Source organism: Mixophyes fleayi, chromosome 12 (genome assembly GCF_038048845.1).
Source record: "Mixophyes fleayi isolate aMixFle1 chromosome 12, aMixFle1.hap1, whole genome shotgun sequence".
Lineage (NCBI taxonomy): Eukaryota > Metazoa > Chordata > Amphibia > Anura > Limnodynastidae > Mixophyes > Mixophyes fleayi.
This window is the reverse complement of record NC_134413.1, coordinates 59,884,728-59,905,788: the sequence shown is the minus strand read 5'-3', so window position 1 is coordinate 59,905,788 and position 21,061 is coordinate 59,884,728. Positions and strand designations below refer to the sequence as shown.

Here is a 21,061-nt window from a genome sequence, read left to right as displayed (position 1 = left end):
AGGTCTTAAATGTTTCTTATAAATACAAGATTCAACAGGGCTCAGGAGTCTAGTATAATCTCAAGATCCGTGGATAAAAAATAAATAATTTGCTATATTTAAAATAAACATATGTATTCATATGTTTCAGTTTTTACAATTATTAAAAATGAGCTCATATAAATCTGGACATATATAAAAACAAAATCAGACAAAATGATTATCGCCCATTAGAAAATGTTCATGTTTTTTTTATATGTTACTGAAAAACGGAATCATATGAATAAATATGTTTATTAATTTTAAATATAGTAAATCTTTTTTTTTTTATCCACGGATCTTGAGATTATATCAGTGGCTCCCAAGTGCTGTTGAATCTTGTACATATTGTTACTTTTTGCAGGGGATTTGCAGGTTCCCTTCAATCGCTGCCAGTAGCTACTTTCATACCCAGCTCTTTCAAAGTTTTTTTTTGTGTATATAATTACTTAATGTTTCTTATGGTCTTATTTTCTACTAGCACTGCCTGCACAGTGCTATTAAATACCACTTATGCAGTGCACTGTATCTTGAAAAAGAGCATGATGTCAGCTGCCAAGACTGTACAACTGGTATAATAACCTCGTGTAGGCAAACAAGCTTTACTTCATATGGTGCTGTCAACACAAATGATGTTTTTTAAGTAAGTGAACCTCTAATATCTAGTCTAGGTATGACATGTAAACTTACTGATTGAATCAGTCAGCGCAACATTTTCTCAACCTGAAAATATTCCATTACTCTTACCTGATACTCTGCTGCTCTGGCCAGCTGTTGGTTAGCTTGTTGAACATGTACATCGGCACTTTCTACATTGGCTTCTATGCTGTCTGCATGAAAACATAAATTGTTATTAACATTATATATAAAACTTATCTGACTTTCATCATTCAGACCATTTTCTTAAATCCAAGGCAATACAGGGACAGGGGGCATTTCCATTATTCAATAGGAGACACTGGATATTCTGGGCTACAGAGTGTGGTCACAGGAGCTTGGGCACTTATAAATGTGCCTTCAAAAACTCCTCCCCCTCTATAACCCGGAAGTCTGCTGTAGGCTTTAGTATTTTTGTCACAAACCCTGAGGACAGAACCAGGAGTACAAACAAGAGTGAGAGGAGAGAACAAGGTTCTCCAATAAAAGGAGAACCTTAACACGGTGAACAAGAAAAGAACAAAGGGAGAGTTAAAGGTGGGTGTCCAGTGTCCCCCATTGGACTCAGAGAAATGGATTAAGCGTAAGTACAAAAATCTAATTTTCTCATCTCATAGGCTGGGGACATTCCAAAGCTATCCCTCAGGGATGGTATGCTCAATAATTCACGGTGCTTCTCTCCAAAGCTTGCATCTTTGGATGCCACAAATGCGGCATAAGTAGAACATAGGAAAAAAGAAAAAGACCAGATGGCCATCCGACACAGCTCCACAGTCGATGCCCCATACTGCATTAAAACTCCCCCACCACCCCCACCAACAAAAAACAAAACACTCTCCAACCTGGTGGAGCAAACGACACCTGTTCGGGAACAAGTTATGAGAAAAGGGTATCTAGTTTAGGCATGTTTACTTTAGAAAAGAGGGGATAGGATTACAAATACATTAAGGGTCACTACAGAGAAATGTCATGGGAACTTCTTACACCAAGTACTGTACATAGGTCACGCGGTCACCCCCAAAGGTTAATTTCACAACCAGCAAAGGAAGGGGTTCTATACAGTAAGGGCAGTCTATTATGAATCAGGGTCTTAACCCTGTTTACGCCACTCGGCGGTATCATATCATCGTGAATCTCCCTCCTGTCGGAATGAAGCATTCCAATTCCTGGGACAAAGCGTGACTTCTGTCTGCTGCACTGGAGGCTGCCATCTTGAGCAAGACATATTACTACATCCTGCCAATTCTGAGCACCTGACTTCATCCATTAATTAGCTCCCTCTAATGACTATAAAAGTCACCTCCTACTCTCAATTAATTGCCAGTGCAACACTTTCCTAGTTCCAGCTTACCACTTTATTTTTTATCTGCTGCTGCACAAACTCCAGCCATTAACTCTTTGTGTGGATTCAGGTTCCTTCTGTTACTTCAGAGTTACCTTCTGTTGCTGTTCAAAGTCCAGCTATTTACCCCTCGTGAGGATCCAGCTTTCTTGTTCCTTGCACACAATGCGTGTGCATGCTCTGTTCAGTCGCGTCCCATTGCTAGGCAGCGGGATGCTATCCCCGCTCACCTGTCAGCAGTCAGCATGTCTGACCACCAAAATCTCCATCACCCAATCAGGATGCACCTTATGGTATATAGAGCACCTTCTGACACATGTTGGGTGCCAGAGTATTAGTTCACTCATGCTCCAGCGCTTCCTATAACTTCTGATCCAGTGTTCTTCGGTTCTGACTTGGCTTCCTGTTACTAATATCGGTTGGCGGCCATCTCTGATATTCCGTAACAGTATACTCTGGCCATATGAGTGGACAGGACGAACCCTCAGCCCGAAACCTTCTGCTCCACTTAAGCCAGAGGGTGGATCAGCAAGACTCCATTCAGGGACAAGTCTTGCAATGTCTTCAAGGGGTTGTTTCTCATTTAGACACCCTCCAGGGGTCTCTTCCAGCAAGTCAAGCAACCTTAACAGTAACTGTTTCCTCCACAACCACATCATCTACTGCTAGCACCTCTAGTTCCAGAGGCCTACGCATTCCACCGCTGGAGAAATATGATGCCGATCCTAAGAAATGCTGTGGGTTCCTTAACCAGTGCGCTATTCTGTTTGAGCTTGCCCCAGAAATTTCTGCATCCGAGAGGACCAAAGTGGCTTATATAATTTCCCTTCTCTCTGGTCAAGCCTTGGCCTGGGCTTCTCTCCTCTGAGATGGGATGATCCTACGCTCAGAGATTCTTTTACCTTCATTAACAATTTTCAGAGGGTCTTTGATGAGCCCGGCCGTGTTTCCTGCGCCATTTCTGGCCTATTAGTTCTCTGTCAAGGTTCACTTACTGCTGGGCAGTTTCGGACCTTGGCTACAGAACTCCGCTGGAACAACGAGGCCCTGGTATCCACCTTTTGGCAGGGGTTAAACGACCACATCAAGCATGATCTGGCCTCCTGTGAACTTCCGTCTAATCTTGACGATTTGGTCTCTCTGTGTGTTAATGTGGACATGCGCCACAGGGAACGTACTCAAGAACGAGAAAGGACCTGGTGCCTCAGTTCCAAGTTCCAGCAATTCCTCCGGAGGAACCCATGCAAATTGGCTGCTCTTGCCTTTCCCAGGCGGAGCGTGACAGACGCATCATGAATCGTCTTTGCCTTTATTGTGGGGACTCGGGTCACCTTCTCTCCACATGCTCCAAGAGGCTGGAAAACGCCCAATCCTAGGCGATGACAGGGGGGGTCGCCCTAGGATCCAAGTCCCTCACCCCCTACTCCTTGAGAGATTCTGAATTTCTGACGCCTATTACGCTATTTTCTCTGTATGGCCCCCAGCAATTGACAGCTTTTGTGGTCTCTGGTTCTGCTAAGAACTTAATTTCAGCTGAGTTGGCTTCCAAGCTTCATCTCTCCATCCTTCCATTGCCACAGCCTCTGGCACTGACCACGACTGATGGCAATCGCATCAGCAATGGTTCCGTGAACCGCATTACCAGTCCCTTACGGCCGGCGGTAGGAGTGCTTCACTCTGAGTGGATACGTTTCCTGATTCATCCTCAGACCATCAATCCTGTTACTCTGGGCCTTCCCTGGTTTAAACTCACAATCCGCAGTTCGATTGATCTCGTGCCCAAGTCATTTCTTGGGGATCCACCCGCAAACAATATTGTCTGACTGCTGTACATCCTTCTAAGGCTTCGATCTCCTGTCTAGCCTCTACTTCGCAGCCTGCTCTTCCTGAGGCCTATGCCAAGTTTGTAGATGTATTCAGCAAAGCTGCAGCTGAGTCCTTGCCTCCTCATGGACCCTGGGATTGCCCCATTGACCTAGTATCCCCCATCTCTTCCTGAGACACAAGCCATGTCTGAATACGTCTCTGAGAATCTTGAAAGTGGTTTTATCCGCAAGTCTTCTTCACCGGCAGGTGCAGGGTTCTTTTTGTCAAAAAGAAAGACTTTTATGGATATGTATTGACTAATAGAAGCTGCATGCAACTACAGTGATAAACCGTTACCCATCATATCAGAATTCTTTGATCAGATCCGTGGAGCATAGATTTTCACCAAAATGGATCTTAGAGGGGCTTATAACCTAATCCACATTCGCCAAGGTGACGAGTGGAAAAACGCCTTTAATACGAGAGACGGGCACTATGAGTAGCTAGTGATGCCCTTTGGGCTTTGTAATGCCCCTGCACTTTTTCAAGAATTCCTCAATGAAATCTTCAGAGATCTTTTGTATCAATCTGTAGTCGTCTACCTTGATGATATCTTGGTCTTCTCCAGGAACACCCCTCTCATCGAGATCATGTCAAAGAAGTTCTGTCTTGCCTCCGTACCAATCAACTATATTGCAAACTGGAGAAGTGCCTTTTTGATCAACGTCAGGTCCCCTCTGTTTGGGTATATAATCTCAGGCATGGGTCTTCAAATGAATCCTAAAAAGGTAGAATCTATCCTTAGTTGGCCTCAACCCTCTGGCCTACAGGCTACTCAGCGTTTTATTGGATTCTGCAACTATTACCGGCAATTCATTAAAAACTTCTCTTCGTTGATCTCACCCATCACGTCACTTAGCCGTAAAAGTGGACTAGCCAAAAACTGGCCTCAGGAGGCTGTTTTGGCCTTCAAAGTTCTTAAGGAAGCTTTTGCCACCGCTCCTGTCTTGAGACAGCCTGACCAACTACAACCGTTCTTTCTAGAGGTTTATGCTTCCGCGGTGGGTGTGGGACCAGTTGTCTCTCAGAAGAATTCTGTTGGCACCTTCTCTCTATGTGGATTTCTCTCTAGGAAATTTTTACCCAGTGAGGCCAACTATAGCATCGGCGACAAGGAGCTCATGGCCATCAAGATAGCCGTAGAAGAATGGCGGTACCTGCTTGATAGCGCTCTCCATACTATGACGGTATTCACAAATCATAAGAAGCTCACCTATCTGGAATCTGCTCAGTGCCTTAACCCTCGTCAGGCCCGGTAGTCACCTTTTTTTTTTCTAGATTCCAGTTAATCCTGACTTATGCTGGGTTAAAAAATTCCAGGGCCGATGCACTTTCCAGGTCTTTTGATCCTTTGGATTCTTGACAGCCAGACGTTTGACCTATCATCAGTCATCTAAAGATTCTGGCCTTGACTAAATCCTCCGTTAAGATACCCCCTGTTGGACGCTCTTTTGTGTAGACCCATCTTCGTCCAAGACTGTTGGCTTGGGCTCACGATTCCAGATTTGCAAGTCATACTGGGGTTAAGAGTTGCTCTTTTGTCCTGCAGCTATTGGTGGCCGTCCTTGAGTGCTGATGTTCACAAGTATGTTGCAGCTTGTGGACTATGTGCCTGTCACAAGACACCCAGACGTCCGCCAGCCGGGCTTCTTCTTCCGCTCCTGGTTCCAGACTCACCTTGGGCAAGCATCAGCATGGATTTTATTACTGACCTCCCCAATAGTCATGGCTTCAATACTATTTGGGTGGTGGTCGATCATTTCTCCAGATGGGCACATTTTGTCCCTTTTAAGAAATTGCCATCTGCTGCTGATCTAGCCACTCTTTTCATTAAGAATATTTTTCGGATCCACGGTTACCCCGTTGAGATCATCTCCGACAGAGGTGTGCAATTAATTTCAAGATTCTAGAGATTCTTTTGCAACATTCTAGGAATTAAGCTAAAATTCTCCTCGGGATACCATCCCCAGACCAATGGGCAGACTGAGCGGGTCAACCAGGATTTGGAGACGTTCCTCCGTTGTTATTGCTCTGATCACCTATCCTCCTGTAGTGATTACCTACCCTGGGCAGAGATTTCACATAATATCCATCAACATAAATCATCTGGAACATCTCCCTTCGTTACCATCATTTGCAGACATCCCATACTTCCAACCTTTTCAGAAGCTCCCAGTGCATCAGTACCTGCAGCTCAAGAGATGGTCAGTGACTTTTCTAAGATTTGGACTCTGGTATGATCTAAACTCTTACAGTCCTCAGAACGGCATAAACACTTTGCTGATCGTCACTGTAGGAAGATTACAGTTCTTCACGTTGGGGACAAGGTGTGGCTGTCCACCCGTAATTTCAGACTCAAACTACCTTCAATGAAACTCGCTCCTCGTTATATTGGGCCCTTCCGCATTTCTCATATTATTAATGCGATTACCTATAAGCTCCTTCTACCTCCTTCACTCTGTGTGCATAATTAATTTCATATTTCCTTATTAAAGCCATTGGTTCTTAATGAATTCTCCAACCTTCAGTTTCCGCCTTCTCCCATCAAGATGGCCTTTGGCGACGAATATGAGATTGAACACATCTTGAAATCCCTTCATTCGTGGTAAGACTTAGTTTCTCGTCCACTGGAAGGGTTATGGCCCTTAAGAAAGGTCCTGGGTGGATAAGACCGACCTACATGCCCCCCATCTGCTGTCAAAGTTTTTGAAGAATCAGATATCCAAAGCTTCTTCTCGGGAGGGGAGGTGAAGAGACTGACGCCTGCATCTTCTCGTCAGCCGCGTCCCGTTGCCTAGCGGCGGGACGCCCCTTGTCCCCTGAACGCAATGAGTGCGCATGCTCTGTTCAGTCACGTCCCGTTGCTAGGCAGCGGGACGCTATCTCCGCTCACCTGCCAGTGGCAGCATGTCTGACCGCCAAATCTCCATCACCCAATCAGGATGCACCTTATGTTATACAAAGCACCCTCTGTCACATGTTGGGTGCCAGAGTATTGGTTCACTCCTGCTCCATCGCTTTCTGAACTTCTGATCCAGTGTTCTTCGGTTCTGACTGGGCTTCCTGCTACTATTCTCCTGTGTTTCGTTTTGGTGCCTCGCTGCCCGGTTGGTTTCACTATTTGGCTTGACCTGACTTCTCACTGGAACCTCTCTGTGTTTCGCACCGCTCGTTTGGCTTTGACCTGGACTGCCTGACTACGCCTGTCTACTATTGTCGCTACACTGATTACTGTCTTGGAGAACCGCGACCTGCGTACCCTTTGTAGCTAAGCCCAAACTCCCTTGCGGGGGTCCCTTGTGAACACCAGGGGTACTTTAGACTCCGCACCTCCCTGTTCAGTTGCGCTAACACCGGTTAGCGTCCATCTCTGAAATTCCGTGACAAGTAGGTTACTGTTCAGAGTCTTCCAGCTTCTGGAGCCATCTCTGTGCCTCCGATTGCTTTGTGGTTGGTCATCCCGAGTCCCTACTTTCTGACGCAGCTCCTGAGTCCAGGGTTGCTTGGGGCCAGTTCTAGGTTTATTTTGTCCAGGAGGTAGCCACCCCTGGTATTTCCTACCCGAGTTCAGAAAAACACCGAGTACCTTGGAGCCACAAGACCCTGCAACTGTACTGAAGGGTGGCAGCCTCCCAGCCTAGCAATCATTGACAACAATGTCCATATCTCAAGGTGATAGTGGGTCAAGGATACCATCTGCACCTAGGATTTTAAAACAAAAGTGAAAAGACAATAGTCTGTGCTCTAACAGAGTCAGTCAGAGTCTATGCCCTCTGCCAAGACCACCCTCTGCTGGTGGGTATCGAAAAGCAGCTCCAGGAAGACCATCTGCAGTGAATCATTGGCCCGGGCCTCTCCTGAACTTGGGCAATGCTCTGTCTTGATCTGCAGCTCATCTAGGTAGGGATGACAAGCACCCCCCTTGATCTCTGAATGGCAGCCATCACTGACCTATATAGTGAATATGAGGAGACACTGGTGTACCTACCAGATTGAAGCATGTAAGTACATGTGCCTGATGTTTGAGGATGGAGGCCCAGGGATAACTGGTTTAAAAAGGGAAGAGATTAGAGGAAAAACCCAATCTGTTTTGCACTTCTGGGACTGGAACCACTGCTCCTGTTCCTCACACCGTGGCATCTGTGATAACGAATTGTTTAATGGTCCCGTAAGAAATGCAGATGGCATCCTGTCAGCTGTGCTAAGTGTCAGCAGGCATGGAACTTGAGATGCCTGGCTGTTAAAGTTAACTGTGATGACTTCCATTCGGTGCAGTGGAAGTTCTCTGTAGACCTGACTCATCGCCCTACATGAGGTATAAAAAGCACAAAACCTAGGGCCCCTAGGCCTTAAAGTCAAAGAAGAGCAAAGAATCCATAAGACTCAACGTCCGCCTCTCAAGCCCCAAGCAAGAGAGCAAGAAGTGCGAAGAATTCCCCGCCCCGACATGCGATCAAGTGACTGCCGATACCCAGAAGCACCGTACCGATGCAGAGAGCGAGAACGGCGCAGGAGCGAGGAGAGGTAAGTGTAATACTCGCCTAGGCCAGTTCCACCCCTACAGTGAAAGACCCTTTCTGGAAAATGAGTCTGCCGCTGAACCTCCAACACATACACTGCATCAACACCTGACTGGCCACTAAACAACTAAGGTGGTGCCCTCAGTAAATGTTTAAAAATTATGACCTCTCAGCCAAGGCCCTGAACAGACTTCCTTGATCGGACATAACAGGAAAGATGAGGGGAAATAGAGTACAGCTGCAGTGCAAAGTGGCCAGCCGAAAGTGAACTACAAACCAGATGCAAAGTACTAAGCAAGCTGCCGTGCACAACAAGTTGAGTATTGACTATACAAGAGACACAAAGGTCAGAGCCAAGTTCAGAGTAAGCTGCAGTGCATAAAGATAGGCTGACTATAGCTGTAAACAGATACGAAGTTCAGGGCAAGCTGTAGAGTAAAAGGACAGGTTGACTGTGACTGTAAAATAGACACAAGGTTTAAAGCTAAAAAGTGACTGGATGACAAGTCACCAACCCCCCCCTGAAATTGTGTCTTGTTCCTTTGGGCTTGCCTCACTGAGGCAAGCCCTGTCAAGGAGGAGGTGCTGATAAGGATAGCACTCCCCCCCCCCCCAAGGCCCAACATCAAGATGGTTGACATCCACAAGGACGCCCCTATAAACCATACTACGCCTAGTGTGGAGCTGTCTGGACAGGGAGCCCCCTCCTAACCTCACCCCCTCAGTACCAGAGACCCTGAACTCCCTGTGCAGGGGGTTGGTGACGACTTTAGGAAACCCAGGCTCCCCTCTCTAGAAAAAAAGAGGAGCCACTTACCTTTACTAGTGTTTTGTCCAGTGTTGGTCCCAGCACCATGGCAATGGGGGCACAGAAATGCTGGGAACTGCCTGTGACGTTAGTGACCAGGAGATACCACATTGGGAGTGGGCAGGAGGAGGTACCGATTGGGGTACCTCCTCTGCCCACCCCAGGCATCCCGCAACTGCACAGGGTAAGTGGGTTCCGGAGAGAAGATCTCCTGATGCCAAATGAAATCCAAGTAAAATAAAATAAAGATTAAATAAAAAGCGCTTAAGCTTCTGTGACCACACTCTATACCCTAGTATATCCGGTGTCTCACATGGAACAAAAAAGAAATACAACCGTACCAGAAGTCAAGTGTCATGAGCATATTACAGCAATCAAGCTGTACACTGTAGCCACACAGGAAAAATAGTCGTACACAGAAGTAGGGAATGGATAGCTGCCAACCCTCTAACAGGCTCCCACATAACTAGATTGCCACAGGCCCTTATTTAATTAGGATAGTCGATCTAAGAACTCAAATGACAGAACTGTCAAAATTAGGCATCAATGTGTGGCATATTGGAAAACTGTACATAAAACATACTAGTAAATTAAATAAGTATCTGAGCAGAGCAAAATGCATGCTGTTTCTTATAGGGGAAAGAAAAAAAGAAAGGAACTCGTACTGTAAACGGGGTGGTGTATCATACAAATAGACTTATAATAAGCCTTATATGCCCCAACTCCCCAAAAACATTAATTACATTTGTTCAGGCAAATTAAGAAATTGTTGTATTAGAAAATTAGATGTTTGAGGGGGTATTAAAAAACCCCAACTGAGGTCATTTATGAAATGGATTATTGTACATCAAAATATGCCTTGATTTGGTATCAATGCCCCTGGATGGCCTAGCCAGAGCACCTCAAGGTGCAGACCTACTCTCTGCTCTCGGGAGACTACTACATAACCAAGAAGTGTGCTTAAGTGAAATCTGTGCAAATCAGTGTAAGTATGAAGTAAAGTTTGGATCACCGCACTGACTATAAGATTTTACCCAATTATAATACACATATCCCTATAAATATCTCCTAAATAGGATCTCTTAATTGGTGAATGGGGTGCAACCTTGAAACTCCAGATATAATCTGAACAAAAAGGAGAAAAAAGTTACTGATATAAGGTGCACTAAATCTTCTGATAGATAATATCGATAATTACCATCCTATAAAACATAACTTTTATTGGGTAATAACTTAAAAGCGAAATATACTAAAATATAACAATTAAAATCCCATGGATATAAATAAAAGGCTGGATACACTCAATATAGTACCTATATAATCCCACTATAAATTATATGGTACAGAGGTATAATAGTGTGATTAATATAAATTAGTCAGATAGTAAGTAAAGAAACATACGCCATAATAAGCAGTTATGTCTCTGATATAATGTCTGTTAAATAACAGGCTATGCAGGCTGATAATGTCCAGCTGGCATATAGAGGTTGGAACAAAATTATCCCAATTATCTCTTATAAATCACAAACGCTGGTATGTAATTCCTTCTGACTCAATCCTACAAATCAACAATCAGTTGAAATGGAAACTACCCTGCAGCATATTCAGTAGCATAACATGTGAAGTATAGCAGAGACGTTATTAGAAAATTGTAGTAGCTAGTATGCTATCCCTTCCAACTCATTCCTGCCATCTGTAATCAGTTGTGGTATAATCTCCCCTGCAGCATATTCAATAGCGCTATATGGTGGATAACTCAGAGGCGCTGTCACAGACTGCTGTTATGGGGAGTGTATTGCTAACTGCCTGCTAGGTTTCCCCTCTAACTCTGGGCTTATAGGGGTAGTTAAATAATCAGACTCCTCTTAGTGCCAATATCAAGTGTGGCCAGCTGATACGCCGACGCGCGTTTCGCTGTTGCTTAATCAAGGCAAGCAGACTGAATGAACTGACAGTTCTTATATACTGTCAGTTCTGTGTGAACATGCTGGCATCACCACATAAGGAGCCAATCATGTTGGGGTATCGTACGAGTGAGAGGTGTAGCTGCCAATAGGGAAGAGACTCTCTCAAGACTCCTCCCAGCAGTCATTATAATTGGTCAAATATCGGCAAGGATTAAATTAAATGAATCAGATAAATGAACCCTATTTCTACGGATAAGTAAATGAAGCCCACTTTGTATTTGATAAATATTTGAAGTATATAGCTCATCATTCTTTTTCTTTATATATAAAGAACTGCATATCAAGTTTATAGTCCCGCGGGGACCCGCTGTATAACGCTCATAGAACGATCTTAAACAGTGATTCTTATAAGTAAAATCTACTTCTGCTGACAAATCAATGGACACACGAAAGTACCTACATATTGATTTATATAGCATCTAACACACCTCTTCTTGTAGGAAACTATCGTTATCAGATTTATAATCACTTGTTAATCCACTGATTAATGCTCACTACAAATGATCTTACAACCATATCTATATTTAACATATAAACAAATACCTTATATTACCTATTGCAAAAATTTGACGTGTCTTATTTATTATTTAACTAATATTGTTATATACCAAAAAAAGGTATATTTCTTTAATATTTTACATAAGTTTAGTGATTGTATGAGTGATGAAATCTCTAATATAGAGTTATAAAATTATGAAGTGCTAAAAATATTTAACAATATAAATCAGTTCAATATAACCAATCTATCCTGTCATATATCTAAAATATAACATTATATAATTATATTCCTAAATCCTCATCTTAAATTGTGTTATAATTAATAAAAATGAATATTCATCATGAATGATCCATTTGATCTTCATAATGTTAGTGACAAAAATTTGTGAAATATTAGAAGTCAATTCTGACTATTAAGTTTAATAATAACAAAAATAATTATTAAAATATAGTGAATAATTGTGTTTGTGTATGAAGATTAATGTGATACCTAAGTAATAATTTAATATCTGAGTGTCACTTAAGGATTTGTTACTGGTAAGTTAATATGGCTTTATCAATGAGTATCTATTTTAACATGGTGTTTAATGATTATTCTTATTCCTACAGGTGAGTATTATTGTATAGAAATCTATATATTGTTGCTAAAGGAAGATAGTATAGTTGTTATTTTCGTTAAGTCCAGTGGGGTGTATTGTTCCCATTAAAAATATCATTCTTGCTTCTCTCTTTAAAAGTTCGGATCTTATATCACCTCCTCTTATTCCCAATTGGAATTTCTCTAATCCATAAGCTGTAAGCTGTTGTGGATTGCTATTATGAGATTTCAAAAAATGTTTAGCGACTGTAGTAATGGTTCTCATTTTTGATATATCTTGAGTTGCATTTCTGATATTACCGATGTGTTCTAATATCCGCTGTTTAAGTGGTCTATTGGTCATGCCAATATATTTCATATTACAAGTACATGTTAGGCAATAAATTACCCCCGTAGAATCACAGTTGATGAAGGATTGTATTTTGTGAATCCTATCAAATTTATCATGAAATTGTTTAGTTTTCCTGGTGAATTTACATGCCCTGCATTTACCACAGGGAATTTACCACAGTTTCTTTACTTACTATCTGACTAATTTATATTAATCACACTATTATACCTCTGTACCATATAATTTATAGTGGGATTATATAGGTACTATATTGAGTGTATCCAGCCTTTTATTTATATCCATGGGATTTTAATTGTTATATTTTAGTATATTTCGCTTTTAAGTTATTACCCAATAAAAGTTATGTTTTATAGGATGGTAATTATCGATATTATCTATCAGAAGATTTAGTGCACCTTATATCAGTAACTTCGCTTTTTTCTCCTTTTTGTTCAAATCAGTGTAAGTGCCAGATCAAAGTCCAACCTTCTACCAAATTTAGCACCACCCAAATATATATACGTTTACATTTTTCTTCTAAACTATTGCTTGGTTTAGCCTCATTTATAGCTTAAATTAATCATGAGAAGATATTGGCAATAACGCTCACCTGGACTGATTCTCGATAGTGCTCGGAGTGACTGCACTTTATTTGCTGAAGTACAAGATGGAGGTGCAAACTGGGTTCCAGTAAAAGTAAAGGGGTCGACCTGAAGCAAACCAGTGCAGATAAGCTTCAGCAAAATTCAAGTCCCTTTGTGGAGTGAAAAAGGCTTTGAGCCCTCCATCGAGCAAAGAACTCACCATAAAATGTTCCCTCTCTATCCCGTTATAAAATATCAATAATCTTGCTATGCAAAAGGTTGCCTAATTCCTGCACTGCTCAGCCAAACAAGGTGCAAAATAAGTTGAAGTAGTGTGCACTCTCTGTATTTCACTATAGCTACCTTCACGCCGCTCAGCTCCTTCTCTTGGCCTGTGCAAACTCAGACATCTTTCTTTGTAAACCCATACGCCATAGGTGTGCTTTGGGCTCTAAGCTGCTTTTTCAACTGCTCAGTGTATGTGTGCTTTGTAAATAACCTTCACTACCTTTCAAAATATATTATACAGACAAGATTGCTTGAGTGACATTTTTTATATTCAGTTTTAATGTCAGGAATAATGTAAACTCCATTATTAAAACGCTGAAATATGTTTTTAAAAATGTAATGAGTCACTTTTTTTGTTTTTTTGTCAAATCCTTTTTTTTTATTTCACTTTTTGGAAAGTCAAAAGTTGATATGTACATTACTTCAGACTGACAGAAGCTGCAGGGGGATTTATGTATGACATGAAATATAAAACCAATATATTCATTAGTGTCATAATTACATACCAATCATTTCTCCTTGCTCATGAACCATCATACCCAAGTCTTTAAATATTTCATTTATCCCTCTGATATCCTCCTGTACAAATAAATAAATAAATACATGCATCATTTTGGCTCATGCATAGATTCTGTTGCAAAAATATAATGTGATTTCCAAGATAGAAACAAGTAGTACACAGAGAAGTAGACTGATCACCAACCATCCAAAAAAGCCTGAACAAACAGTTTCCCTTGCAATGTTCTGGGAGGCAACAATTGTATCACTCAATGTAAATTACAGTAAATAAGGACGGTTTTGGTTGCTAGATCATGTTAAAATGCCCCAACCATCAACACACAACAGAGACAGTCATTTTATGGTCTGAACCAACATGTATGAGACTGCAGTTCCTTTGGAATTTTTGGTCATTAAGTGCCTCGGTGATGAAACTGCATCTAGTGAATTGACAGGCTGCACTGTCATGAATACTGGACTAGCTCACAAATTGCTGCTTCCTCAATGTGTAGGTTGACAGATGCACGTTAAAAGAAATAGCAGCAATATACTTCAATGAAAGAGTGCGCAGGCAACCAAATACATTTTACAGAGAGTGCAGTTATAGCTTGGCATTATCAAGCAATACATTTTGACCAAAATTCTCTCAGACATAACACAAATGTTATTTCATTTGGTTTAAGATTAATAAACAAACCTCAAGTTGATGTATAGCAGACTCCCGCTCTTCTATGAGACGTAGGTCTTCTTCTGTTATTAACTCTTCTTGCATTGTTGCTTGTGATTTGCTCTCACTGGAGTACAAAAAGTGTATTGGTCACTCATTGTGCAATCCACAGGAGTATGTTACAGCCGCAATGTCTTACAGTGAGGCCTGCAGCAATTGTTTTTTTAATAAAAGACGCCTCAAGTTAGGTTGTGTGGTATTTGCATAGATATTAGTCTTCCCATATTATTTTCAAGTGCTCATTCTGAACCTGATAGGATTAACTATGAACAGAAAAAAGGGGTTATTCTACCGCACCAACTGGAGGATTTGATCCTCCAGTATTATGATAATGATAAGTAAATAGTCATATTTCTCTGGGGTGCTTCCTAGAAACATAATAGTGTCATATTGAGCAGCAAAAAAACAGGAGTTTCTTTTAATTAGGTGCACTCAATACTCTGAAATTAACCTTTGATTTGAACAAGTATAAGTACCCGCTTTAAAACATAACTTTTATTGTCATAAATTTTTAAAAGCGAAATATAAGGTAAAATTGTGTTCATAGATAAAAATTGTGATTAAAATGATCTGGATGCACATAAATATTATACCTATATGGGTTTATAATATAGACCATATGGTATGGAGGTTGAAATCTGGCAAATCTGCATATATAATCGAGGAGTAGTTGTATAGATGCCCTACAGCCCCATAGAGCTATTATAGCGAGTCTATGGTATCTATTGAATTAAACTTGAAATGGTCTAATAGCCATTACACTCCTCGACACGCCTCGATTAAGCAAGACAGCGAAACGCGCGTCGGCGTTACAGCTGGATGCACATGATATAACTTAAATATAAGGAGGAATTGGCAAATGCAGTTTATACCCCTATATACCCAGAGTTAGAAGGAGACTACTAGGCAGGTAGCAATTCACACCCCATAAACCATTATATCCAGGATAGCAGGGTGCCGTTATTTCAGGCTGGATATATAAGATACAAATAGTGTGAGTGACAATAGAACTCTTAACTATATAGAAGAATGCAAGTGGTGTGAATTTTCTGCAGCATGCTAGTATTATCCAGGAGTGTAATGGCTATTAGACCATTTCAAGTTTAATTCAATAGATACCATAGACTCGCTATAATAGCTCTATAGGGCTGTAGGGCATCTATACAACTACTCCTCGATTATATATGCAGATTTGCCAGATTTCAACCTCCATACCATATGGTCTATATTATAAATCCATATAGGTATAATATTTATGTGCATCCAGATCATTTTAATCACAATTTTTATCTATGAACACAATTTTACCTTATATTTCGCTTTTAAAAATTTATGACAATAAAAGTTATGTTTTAAAGCGGGTACTTATACTTGTTCAAATCAAAGGTTAATTTCAGAGGATTGAGGATTAACTATGAACCAGGGAGCATGGTTTTAAAAGTTCTTAAAATATCATCAGTGAATTATTTAGCGCTTGACACAAATGCATGTTTATATCCACCTTCATGGAGTTCCTTTGTGAATGGATGCAAGACAGAAAATAAGGATCACTGATCTCTATAGAGGCTTTTTACAAAATGCATGAAGCAACATGGAATGAAAAAAGTAGTACATATTAATTTTTCTACCAGCCATGTTGTGTCAAATATTTTGTACAAAGCACATTGTATATTGTATTTCCATAACAATAAATAACCAGTATGTACCATTATGAGCATCTGTCTCTCTTCTATTCACCTGTTAAGATATATAAAAAAAGAAAAGACAAACAGATGGCAGATAAAGTGATGTCCAAGTGTATATAGTATTAGTGTGGCTATGATGCTTTCAGGAAGTTTTCAGCACATTTGGCTGTCTGGTGTCACGCCAAATAGAATTTGATAAGAGGCACAATATTGTCCCAGGTTGTAAAGGTGAATCACATTAGTTTAATTCAGTTTATACCTTTGTAGGAACAGGAACCCCTTAAAGTGGCTTAACATGTATAAAACTTTCCAATCCAAATTTAAAAATATGGTACTTAAGTTTCATGCATCCTTGGTAGCTAGTTGAGGGTAAACCATTACTTTGCCAGTAATCAGCTCTGAGTGTATTCCTGCAGTTTGTAATAGCCTTACCAGGGTTGCCAACCCTTGGAAATATAAAAATGGATACAAATTTACTTATAACCAATATTTTTGTATAGACACAGGGCCTGATTCAGAGACATACTTCCATTTTTGCGTTTTTTCACACTGCGTATGTTTAGAAAGTGAACGTACATAACTGCGACTATTTCGGACCTGTGACTTTTTGACACCTACAACTCCTTACGCCTGAAGAGAGGCGTTTTGACATAGGCAATGTACAGTAAGAGCGTGTTTGAGCAATTGGGGTCGGATTCAGACTGGGGCATAGTCGCATATTTAACTGAAAAAGAGGTTTCACTTGCGGGTGGTTAGGGACAGGTGTAAGTAGCGGATGATGATAATGAACAACACATGAACTAGCGAATTGCTTGTAATTAGAGGTTTGCTAATAATTCACAGATACTTATTGAGACTTTAGAGTCGCTCGGCCATAGATTAGGATTTGCAGAAAGTGTAGTAGGAAAGATATTCAATTTTAAATGATGCTTCATTGCAATTATTTTCATAACATATAAAATAAAAGGTAATATTGTACATGTTCGCAAGTTAGTTATAAGTGTCTGAGGGGTGTTTCTGTTGTCAAGTGTATGCATCTGCTATGCAATCAAACCTGGATGCATCTTCAAGTTATGCTTTTACTCAGAATCAGGTCCATGATATTTAGAATTTTAGAATGTATCAAAAACATAATACAGCAGCTAGAGAAAAAGGGGTCCAGGAACTGAAAATAGGGGCTTGTAAAATGTCCACATAATTGGTGTGGTGAATGTTATGTGAAATGTAATACTATTTGAGCTTGTCACATTTACCGATTTCTATTTTTATAGCAACATGATCAAAACTGTTTTGTCCCTTACTTTTCCCAAGTGACCAGTGTTCCATCCTTATAACCATCATCTGGTACACCTCCCTAAAAATGAGAACATAAAAAAAGGAAGTTGGATGAAAATAAAAGTGTACATCTAGGAAACATACAGGCTACTAGCATAAGAAAATCAAAAGACACTACCGTATTTCTAATAATTGAAAGAAACTTGATATCATAATCAAGACGATATATAAATGATGAGAGTGTTTGTTCTCTTCCCCTGGTACCTACCAGGTTTACTTACCATTAGCTCACTGCCATCAGGTGCCATTCTCTATCTGAGTTTCATGTCTCGAAGCAAGAAAAGGAAGTGATCACACAGCCTAAAGCAACCTTATGCAGAAATCATTTCACCTCCCTCACAAGTGTAAAACAAATCAAAGTAACCATCCTCTGCAACATGCATAAATAGTCATTTCTAATTATAGCAAAGCCTTTGCATTTATTACATATGTGGCGGGCAAAAGGATACATTAACTTTGAGGAAGTTTCAGATCAGAAAGAGATCAGCAGCAGCATAGAGTGAACACACAGCCCAAGAAGTGTGTTAACCTGTAGATGCTAATCAAGTTGTCACGAAGACTTCACAATTCCATCACAGACTAACATGCTTTACAGACTTTGTGAATTCACTGCACTCACTCTATGGCCCAAGAGCATATTTACCCACTTTTAAGTCAGGTGACAAGTGCAGGCGGGGTACAGGAGGGGCATGGTAACGCCATTGCGTCACTATGGCCCAGTCCCCTGCTATGGAAATTCACAGCATTGCATGGAGGGGGCGGGACTTGATGACACAAACATCGTCGTTAAGCCTCGCCTCCGCGAAGACCCGGGAGGATGCCCATTCTTTCAGGATGAGAACCCCCAAAATTCAGGAACCTCACGGAAATTCCGGGAGAGTAGGCAAGTATGCCTACGAGTCACTAGGAAGACAACTAAAGAGAAGAAATAGCTCAGCCATGGAAGTTATTAATTAATAAGTGTGCCAAATAAACTTCTTTATACTGAGGAATTAACTTGGGACAGGAAGGCTACATAGGAAACCTTTAAGGAGAGCTGGTCATCTACAACTAGCCACATGCACAAACCTTATTAAATGTGCTATGCTAAGTGTGCGGTAAGCCACTATTACTACTGATCTAGTGCCAACATTTTTCAGAATTGTGTGCATTTTGTAGTGTCCCAATGATTTACCCCTTTATTGCCAACGACAAGAGGGAATCATCCTTAGCATATACCTCAAAAGTGTTAAGGACGAGTTCCACTCGTTCCTAGCACTCCTGGGGGTAAATGTATCAAGCTGAGAGTTTTCCAGCGGGTTTGAAAAGTGGAGATGTTGCCTATAGCAACCAATCAGATTCTAGCTATCATTTTGTAGAATGTACTAAATAAATGATAGCTAGAATCTGATTGGGTTTTCAAACCTGCTGGAAAACTCTCAGCTTGATACATTTGCCCCCTGGAGTTTAAATGGGTGGGAAAGACATACCCACAAGTTCTCCACCTGTATTGATGCTGCCATTGTGTCGGTGCGTGGCGGCATTATCAAGCTCCACCTCTTCCCAGTCACTACAGAAAATTCTTTAGCGCTAGGGAGGGCACTAAAACTGACATCTCTCTTCCATTCCGCCACCCACAGACTCATATGTGATCACCAGACAATAACCCCTGCACAGTTAGAAAGAAAAGAGAGAAAGAGATGATCCTAAGGGGCACTCAAACGGACCAGGGGATACCTGAGAAATACTGTTAAATATATCTTTATTGGGTAAACTTAACATAAAAACATTAGCGAAATATTAAAAAATGTGTGTGGGATACAAATGAAAAAGGAAATAAACTGATAAAATAGACAATACTAATTGTCAAGCCGCGTCACTGCTCACAATAATATTTGGTACCATATATTTGGCCATAAATACATGTCATATAATCAATATTATTTTAATTGAAAAACTGATATATTAGGGATATATCATCTTTTAATTATATCATCCGTTATAATAAATCCTCCACAAATAGATTTCAATAACTTCTTATGAGCTAGAAGGAAGCTAAATGCTGTTTATTCATGATACATAAGCAGCATATGACACATGTAATTTCACGCTTGATAGTATATGTAATGGTTAATCAAGGTAATCAAATGTACATGTGAATACCCTTATATAGCAGTGGTATATCGTCCTCTAATCACCATATTCTTTAAGATGAATTTAGACAATAATGAATATTACTGCAGTAAGTTGAGAGTAAACCTGTTAGCTGTTCGTAGGCAGCATAAGTATCAATGGGTCATTAAGCAGACGTAGGATTAGTCTGCCAAACTAATTTGCATGTGTTTATCCAACAGATGGATTCTGGGTAAAATCCGACAGCACTGTTCAGATCTATTTAAACCCCAGATGAAAAAACGTGGCTAGGTCTAAATCACTCAATTATAAACCACACTGAGTATTTAATTCTTATTTGTATATACACATAGTCTCCTTCCTAATGACTTGCATTGGTATATCGATCGCTGATCTAGCCCTCCATACTTATTTGCATATGTTTAGTCCCCTTTGTTGTGGGCATAATAACTAACAATGGGCATAGCAAAATGAGAATTCTAACTAGTATGAACAGCGTGACTGGTGGAGAGCTATATATTCCTAACGGAGGCAGCGTGTTTAAGCTAATAGGTTTAAAATCTGAAAGCTGGCTGAAAGGATTTGTAGCTCATATTGTTTAAAGAAATTGATTATAGAAACACGAGCAGTGAACGCGGCGTCCGCCGACGCGCGTTTTGCTAGTGGCTTTATCAAGGCAGAAAAATAACCCCTGCACTGCAGAAAACATTAAGAAGTCCAGGGATAAGGAAGGCACTTCCCTATCCCGGCTTCAATATACTCTAGGGCATCTTCATATGAAAGATGGGACTCCTGTCTTTTAAATGATGTGACCTCTTCGTATTTATTGTTTGATGATCACCAAACAATAACACCGTACACTACAGAAAGTGTTAAGTAGTCCTGAGATGGGGTAGGATATAATGCCTAGATCTCCTCCATTCTGGCTTCAATAAACTCTGGGGTACCCTCATTTTATGCGGCAGGTTGTCTAGTTTACAAAATGGTAAGCCTTGCTGGGCTACAATATCATTGCTACACATTTTATGCATTTCATTAAAGATGGTGAAAACTAGCAAAAAAATGCATTATAATTTTTAGGTGCATATTATGAAAACAGATATGAGAATTCTGCTTTTTGCTGTTTTGTTAAGGTGGGTTGATTCCAAAGCAAGAACCACAAATTATTTTTTGATGGACATTATAAAAAAATACATTTGCTTTTAGTTCACTTCCTTGCAATTTCAA

General features: G+C 40.6%; 1 protein-coding gene across 1 annotated transcript in view; it reads right to left on the bottom strand.

Moving 5' to 3' along the window:
* STX7 (syntaxin 7) overlaps positions 1-21,061 on the bottom strand; it is a 48,411-nt gene that overhangs the window by 7,752 nt on the left and 19,598 nt on the right. The window contains exons 7-10 of the mRNA XM_075192410.1: positions 17,689-17,741; positions 14,673-14,769; positions 13,984-14,056; positions 766-848 (exon numbers count right to left, since the gene is read on the bottom strand). Of these exons, the coding sequence (XP_075048511.1) occupies positions 766-848; positions 13,984-14,056; positions 14,673-14,769; positions 17,689-17,741 (306 nt within the window). The remainder of the gene's footprint in view (positions 1-765; positions 849-13,983; positions 14,057-14,672; positions 14,770-17,688; positions 17,742-21,061) is intronic.